The 8,299-nt window shown below is 42.9% G+C and overlaps 1 protein-coding gene across 1 annotated transcript in view; it reads left to right on the plus strand.

Moving 5' to 3' along the window:
* The window catches only part of SLC2A7 (solute carrier family 2 member 7), a 30,874-nt gene that overhangs the window by 1,015 nt on the left and 21,560 nt on the right, over positions 1-8,299 (plus strand). Inside the window, exons 2-3 of the mRNA XM_027843882.1 lie at positions 602-700; positions 6,101-6,110. Coding sequence (XP_027699683.1) covers positions 602-700; positions 6,101-6,110 — 109 coding nt within the window. The remainder of the gene's footprint in view (positions 1-601; positions 701-6,100; positions 6,111-8,299) is intronic.

Raw genomic sequence — 8,299 nt, forward strand, 5'->3', positions numbered from 1 at the left:
CATCTATGAAAAGACTTGGGCAATTGTGTGGTCTGAGGAGAAAGTACTGGATTTGAGGATATCAAGGAGAATCCCAGCGCTGCTATGGTGTGACTTTGGTCAAGTCATTTAACTTTCCCTGCCTCAGTGTACTTACATGGAAAATGAGATGTTAGATTAAGCAGGGGTTCTGAACCTGTGCTCTGTGATCTTTGTTTTATACATATTTTGATAGCTGGATTTCAATGTGATTGGCTTGCCATCTAATCCAATGTATTTTATTTTATTCATGTAAAAGAGAAGAGTTCCATGGGCTTCACCAGACTGCCAGAAGGGTCTATGACACACACAAAAAAAGTATTAGAACTCCTCAATGAGAGGACTCTGTGTTTATGGCCCTATGTTATATTGCTTTAGAGGCACAAGGAAGGAAAAGCTTTCCTGACATTCTTCCCCTCCTTTCCCTTCCCCTGCTCCCCAAGCCAGTCTGTGAGGATAGTGCCCTGTGTCCCCCAACCCTGAATGGAACAGTCCTTTTCCTTCCCCTGCTCCCCAAACCAACCTGTGAGGATAGTGCCCTGTGTCCCCCAACCCTGGATGAAACAGTCCTTTTCTCCTATAGAGGTTCACTGCTGTGCTGGCCTTGGCGACCCTAGCAGCTGCCTTTGGATCAGCTTTCCAATATGGCTACAACATTGCAGTGGTTAACACACCTCACAAGGTGAGCTGTGGATGGCATGAGATCAGGCAGTAAATGGAAGGAGAAGAAAAAAGGGCTTGGGGGAAGTGGGAAACTGGGTCTCAGCCTAAGGGATCCTTGTGCCCTGAGCTCCTCCAGTAGCCACTTCAAAGAGTGGGAATCAATCACAGGTAATACCCAGAAGTCACAGTCCTTGCCTTCAAGCAACCAGATGATGTTGAATGGGGAGTCTTTCAATGTTGCATCATTACTGTGGCAGTAAAGGGGCTGGGAAACCTGTTTGGTGAGGTGAATGGAGTTGCCCCAGCAGATCAAATCACACAATCTCAGGATGGGAAAGGATATCAAAGGTCATTTAGTTCACACTATAACTGACCAGGACTCACCTCTCTGATATCCCCAAAAAACATTCCAATAGAATGTCAAACAGCTTGAGCACAGGGCCTTGTTTGTCTTCTTGTCTTTATAAGAATCAATCAACAAGCATTTATTGAGATGTGCCAGTCTCTGTGCTAGGCACTGGGGACACAAACACAAAACTGAACTGTTGCCTGCCCTTATAAAACTTACATTCTAATAATAGTTAATAATAGCCAGTGTTTATATAGTACTTTAAGATTTGCAATGTGCCTTAAAATATTATCTCATTTGAGCCTCACAACAAACCTGGGAGGTGGGTACTATCCTGGCTTTACAGATGAGAAAACTGAGGCAGATAGAGATTAAGGGACCTTCCCCAGGGGGACATAGCTAGTAAGTGTCTGAGACCATATTTGACCTCAGGTCTTCTTGACTCCAGGTCCAGTGCTCTATCTGCTCACTGTGTCCCCTAGTTATCTATCTGTATTAGGTTGAGGCAGACAACAGCTCCATGAGGACAGGCATTATTATGTGTGTGGGGAGGGGGGGGGTTGTTGTTGTTGTTATTGTTGCTTTTCTTTGTATACTTAGTCCCAAGTACAGTGCCTGCCACTGTGTAATGAATGCATAGTACATTCTTGCTGACAACTCACACTCCCATAAAAAGTCCAGCTATCTATGCCCCTCGAGGTTCTAAGATATCCCTCAGGGGTCAAATTTGTCTTTTCTAATGTTATTGATGTGAATCCCCATTCCTGTGTATTTCCCTTATAATTAATTATGATTAGCACCTTAGCTCCATTTAATCAATTTGTTTTTACTAAGATATATTTACTGCAAAGATATTGAAAGAATCTTAGTGTAAACATTTCACCTAGGGGCACAATCTCCCCTATAGCACCTTGGTCTCTGGGGAGAGTGAGCTCAAACTTAAATTCACTTCTAAATGCACCATAGCAGATGGTTGAGTTCTCATCTCAGCTTCCCCCAGGCTGGGCCCCCCTAGTCAGTCCTCAGGGTCTTGCTGCTAGGCTGTCCGGCTGCAAACTTTGTCCTGGACTCAAGCTCTTAGACCTCTGGTGGCTCAAATCCTGGCATGGACGTTAGCTCCTGGATCTCGACTAACTCATCATTCTAACTTTTTGAAGCTCACAGAGTCAGAGCTGTCTTCAATACTCCTTCACCTAAAACCAGGAAAGAGCAAACACAAAAAGGTAAAGAACAGATGACCACATTCAAAGGTCACAAGTTGGCCCTGAATGGGGACCTCTTTCTTCCCTTCCAGAGGCTTACAGCATGTCTCTCTCCTCAAACACAACCAGGGAAGAAAGGTCCAGAGCTAAGTGACTCACAATGGCTAGTTAGCCACTTTTGAGTACACATTGAACAGCTTATGTATCTTACCATACAATAGTCAATTAAAAGACTCCTCTTTACAACATGGTTATGGGTCTGGAACTAGTTACAGAATGTTGGTGAATGGTCAGAACTGGGAAATAGTGCCTGTCCTCAGGGAGCTTACATTCTATAGTCTTAATTATTACATATCGTCATGCCTTTCTAGAAGCATGTTTCCCAGTGTCAGGGGGATTACATCAGCCAGTCACACAATGCATGCTCAACATCTCCCCCAGTTACATATAGCTATGTAAAGAATATAGGGCATTTGTGGTGTGGCAGATAGAGAGCTGGGCACTCTCTTCCTGAGTTCAAATCTGGCCTCAGACACTTACTAGCTAGGTTACCCTGGGTAAATTGCTTAATCCTGTCTGCCTCAGTTTCCTCATCTGTAAAATGAGCTGGAGAAGGAAATGACAAACAACTCTAGTATCTTTGCCAAGAAAACTCCAAATGGGGTCATGAAGAGTCAAACATGACTGAAATGATTACACAACAAAATATCACGATGATATACAAAATGAAAGGCATTACAAGCTGGGCTATCAATAAAGGTGTTATGTAGAAGATGGTACTTAGCTGAGTTTTGAAGGGAACAAAGGATTCTCAGGGGCAGAGATAAGGCAGAAAAGCATTCCAGGCATGGAAGACAGTGCAACAAGGAACAGAGAAGGAAAATGGAGGATTGTGTATGAAAGATAGCAAGAAGACTATCATGGCTGGATTTTGGAGAGTATGCATGGGAGCAACATGTAAGAAGGCTGCAAAGATAGGAAGGGATTGGGGTGTGAAGAGCTTTAACTACAAATGGACTTTATAGTTGATCTTAGAGGCCATTGGGAGCCATTGATGTTTATTGAGCGGAAAGTCACTCGGGTTTGCTGATGAATGTCTAACAACTCACTCACCAGAAAAAAAAAATGTACTTATGACACATTAACTTTAATCTCCATTATTACTATTTTGTCTGTCACTTTCTTAAGTCTAGACAATTAACAAAACAATAAATCAAACCCCAGTTTGTAGTGTGTGCTGATTTCCAAGGTGTAAATGCTCATGTTAGAAACAGTTCTCTGTAGCAGGTTTCAGCAAACCCCTTTAGGGATCAAAACTGTACTTCAGAAAAATAGCTAGTATTTATATAGTATATGATTTTGCAAAATACTTTACATATCTTATTATACTTAAGTCTCACAACAACTCTGTGAGGTAGGTGCTATGATTATCCCCATTTTACAGATGAGGAAATTGAGGCCAAGAGAGGTTAAGTGGCTTACCTAGGGTTACACAGCTAGTAAATGTCTGAGGTAGGATTTCTCATTCTAAGTCCGACACCCTCTGCCACCTACGTATTCTTGCTTTGGCAGTTTTGTGGACATTGGTTTGGAGAAGGGAGAGACTTTGGATAAGGAGACCAAGTCAGAAGTTATTATGATGGTCCAGAAGGGAGACAATGAGTCTTGAACTAGGGTGGTGGTTGTATGAGTGAAGAGAAGGGTGTGGGAGAGATGTCATGGAGGTGAAAAATAAAGAGATTTGGTAAAGGATTAGAGATCTGGGGTGAGTGAGATTGAGGGGTCGGAGGTAACACAAAGGTTGCAAACCTGGGCATTAGGAATCAATCAATCAGTCAATCAATCAATCAAAAAAAACCCATTGATTAAGTGTTTACTATTTGTCAGGCACTGTGCTAAGCTCTGGGGATACAAAAAGAGGCAAAAGATAGTTCCTGCCCTCAAGGAGCTTACAATCAAAGGGGGAAGATCCTTCTAATTGGAAGAATTGGGGTACCTTTAACAATAATAGAAAAGTTAAGATGGAGGGAGAATTGGGGAAAGTTCTGTTTTGAACATACTAAGTTTTAGATGCCTGCAGGACATCCAATCTAAAATGCTCAATCATGGGAATCCCTAGTTGATAGCAAACTTTAAAGTGTTTGTCAAATGAATGAATGACTTTGCCTCGAGGACTTTCCAAGGCAACCCATCCCCCTTTGGGACAGCTCCCATTGCTAGGATGTTTGTTCTGACTCTCCCCAGTGCCCATAGTTCTGACCACCCTTCAAATAAATGACAACAGTTTTTTGTTCACCCAAAGTCCTCTTCTCTCCCAGCTATGCATCCCCAGTTCCTTCATCTCATCCTCCCTTTTCCTTCACCAACCTGACTGCCCTGCTCTGGACACTCTCTAGTTGATCAGTGCCTAGAATTGAACACAGTACTCCAGATGTGTTCTGACAGAGGCAGCTGGGAGCACAGGGGCTACAGGCCAGGCCTGGAGTCAAGAAGGACTGAGTTCAAGTCTCACCTATAAACTTATTAGCTGAGTGTCCCTGGGCAAGTGACTTCACCTCTGTCTGCCTCAGTTTCCTCATCTGTAAAGTAAGGATAATAATAGTACCTTACCTCCCAGGGTTATTGTAAAGATCAAATGAGATAATAATTGTAAATTATTCCTTCCTTCCTGTAAATTCCTGTAAATTCCTTCCTTCTGGACCAAAACACAGGACAGAGGTATTATCAAACAATCAACAAGCATTTACTAAGAGCTTCCCACATGCCAGGCACTGTGCTGGATCCAGGGACATAAATTCAAAGAACAAAACAATCCCTTCTCTCATGGAGCTCACGTTGAAATGGTCTGTCTCATTACTTAATATTCACACCAGAACAGTAAAAGCCTTGTTTGTCACTAAACTTTGGCCTGGATGATTCCTGACTATTAAAAAAAAAATCCCCCCTCCAAGGTTCACCACTGCTATAGGTATGCCGAAGAATGGACAACACATTCTGGAAGCAAACAACTCAACTCCAACAAACATTTATGAAGTGCCTACCGTGTGCACGAAATAGGGCAGCATGGTAGACTAGACATGGTGGGAGGGCTTTGGAGTAAGAAAGACCTGGGTCCAGGTTTTTACCACCCCCCTTCCCCTCACATCTACATCAGATTACTTTGTATTTACTTAGTATTTTTTTCTGAAGAGAATGTAAGCTTCTTGAGGGTAGGATCCATCCCATATTTTATCTATATATATTCCTAACCACTAGCACAGTGCCAGGCATATGGAAAGTACTTAATACATGCTTGTTGGTTTGATTTGTCCAAGTCATGCCTTTGCCCTGTGTGGCCTGGGTGAATGTGGCCACTTGAAACAGTACCCCAGGCAACTTTGTAAGTCTTTATTGTAATTGTTAGAGGGTGTGTACTAACATAGTGATAGAAGCATGGGCTTTGAAGTTAGAGAACTCAGGACCTGAATTCAAATCCTGCCTCTAACACTTCCTACCTGTGTGACCCTGGGCAAATCAGTCAGTGAACCTCTCTGGGTTAACTGCAAAATAAAAGCAAAATAAAACCTATGAGGTCCCCAAAAGCTCTGCATCTATGATCCTGTGAGTTGCCAGTCTGTACCAGCAGAGGGACTTATCACACCAGGAGTTCCCCACACCAGACTCTCTTCCACACAGTGAAAGACTCTCTGCTGGACACTGAGGACACACTAAGACAAAAATGAAACCGTTGAAACCCTCGGGAAGCTTACATTCTCCTAGCAAAAAAGAAACTCCAACAATATTTTGAACAATGGCCCCATGGTTTAATAAGTGAGTCACTTCCCAAGAAAACTGCTTTGACGGGAACCCCCTTCACTTGTTGTGTGAGGTCGGGTCTGGTTTGTTGTGGTTGTTGTGATTGCTAAAGAAAAATCAATATGGGGGCAGTTAGGTAGCACGGTGGATAGAGCACAGGCCCTGAAGTCAGGAGGACCTGGGTTTAAATCCGGCCTCAGACCAAACACTTGACACTTACTAGCTGTGTGACCCTGGGCAAGTCACTTAACCCCGATTACCTCACCAAAAAAAAAAAAAAGAAAAGAAAAAAAAGAAAAGAAAAATCAGTATGATTCCTTTGTAGTCACACTTCATGAAAGGGGATAAATTAGAAAGATGTAATTGGTGAATATGTAATGATTCAAAGTTTGCAGAGAATTTTAAATTAAATACATTATCTCCTTTGACATTCCATGAGGTAAGTATGGCAGGCATTATTATTATTATTATTATTATTCCCATTTTCAAGATAAGGAAACTGAGGCTGAGAGGTTTCATGGTTTGCCCATGTAACTAATAAGTGTCAAAGAGGAAAATTTAAACCCAGATCTGCCTTGAGTCTAAAGTCCAGGGCCTTTTTCTTTCATTCACTCATTTACTCATTCATTCAGCAAACATTTAAATGAGTGCTATGTACAAGGTACTGAAAATACAGAGACAAGAATAAAATAATCACTGTACTCAAGGAGTGTACATTCCTCTGTGTGTGTGGGTGTGTGGGCAGGCGCTTGTATGGGTGTGTGCACATGCGCACCATGTGTGTGGGGAATGATAGGACGAAGGTCTGAACAGATGAAGAGATACAAAATACAAGATGTTTACAAAGTAATATGGTGAGGAAGGTCCTAATGACTTGAGTACATTGGGAAAGATTTCATGCAAGAGATCAAACTGGAACCAATCCTTGAAGGAAACTAGGTGGAAGGAGGAAAGAGCATTCCCTGGTGTGGGGCACAGTCTGTACAAAGGCTTGGAGGTGGGAGATAGAATATTACATGTGGCAAAGAGCACAGCATCCCACCGCTTTTCACTACACTAGGTTCCATGGCATGAGCTGATGGGAAAGTGTTCTCATATCACTTGTCCAACTGTAGCGAGTTACAATTTGAACCACACTGCCATCTAGTGAGATCATCTTCATTAAAAATCCTTGAGTAAAGACTGGATGGCAAATAGAATACAATCCAACAAACATTTTAGTATCCACTCCATGCCAGACTGTGCTAGGTGTTGGGGATACAAAGGCTGAATGATTTGTATTTTATCCTAGAGGTGGTAAGGAGCCAATGAAGTCTCTAGAGCAGAGCAAGATGTGATTAGATATGCACTCAAGGAAGATTATTTTGCCAATTGTATGGAGGCTGGATTGAAAAGGGAAGAGACAGGGAACCAGGAGTCCAATTGGGAAACTCTTGACAATAGTCCAGGGAAAATAGGCTAAGGATCTAAACTGGAGAGTTGGCCCTGTGAGCAGAGAGATGTTGTGGAGATATAATCAACAAGACTTGACCATTGGTTGGATATGGGAAATGAAAGAGTGGCAAAAGTCAAGAATGATGCTGAAGTTGTAAATCTGGGTACCTGGAAAGATGTGTCCCCAACAGAAAAGAGGAAGTTTGGAGCACAGGTAGATTTAATAGGGAAGAAAATGGATCCTGTTTTGGACATGGTGAATTTGAGATGCCCTGGGGAGAGCCAGGGGGAGATGTCCTACAGGCAAGTTGGTGATGTGGGACTGAAGTGCAAAAGAAAGCCTAGGGCTAGATAAGTAGATCTAGGAGTCATCTGGGAACAATTAGGGATAGAATGCCAGGCCTGGAGCCAGAAAGACCTGAGCAATTACTGATTGTGTGGCCCTGGGCAAGTCTCTAAGCCCGGTTTGCCTCAGTTTCCTCATCTGTAAAATGAGCTGGAAGAGGAAATGGCAAACCAGTCCAGTATCTTTGCCAAGAAAACCCCAAATGAGGGTCACAGAAAGTTGGGCACGAATGAAAAAAGACTGAACGACAACAACAGGAGTCATCTGCAAAGAAAGGATAATGGAGACATCCATGGAGACTGATGAGATCACCAAGATCTAGAATGTGGAAAGAGAAGTGAAAAAGAGCCCTGAACAGAGCCTTGGGGGACAACCTCAGTTAGGGGGCAAGACATGAATGAAGACCTGGCAAAGGAAACTGAAGAGTTGTTAGATAGATAGGAAGAGGAGAGGAGAGGAGAGGGGAGGGGAGGGGAGGGGAGGGGAGGGGGG

The sequence above is a fragment of the Vombatus ursinus genome, unplaced genomic scaffold (genome assembly GCF_900497805.2).
Source record: "Vombatus ursinus unplaced genomic scaffold, bare-nosed wombat genome assembly UNPS02014932.1, whole genome shotgun sequence".
Lineage (NCBI taxonomy): Eukaryota > Metazoa > Chordata > Mammalia > Diprotodontia > Vombatidae > Vombatus > Vombatus ursinus.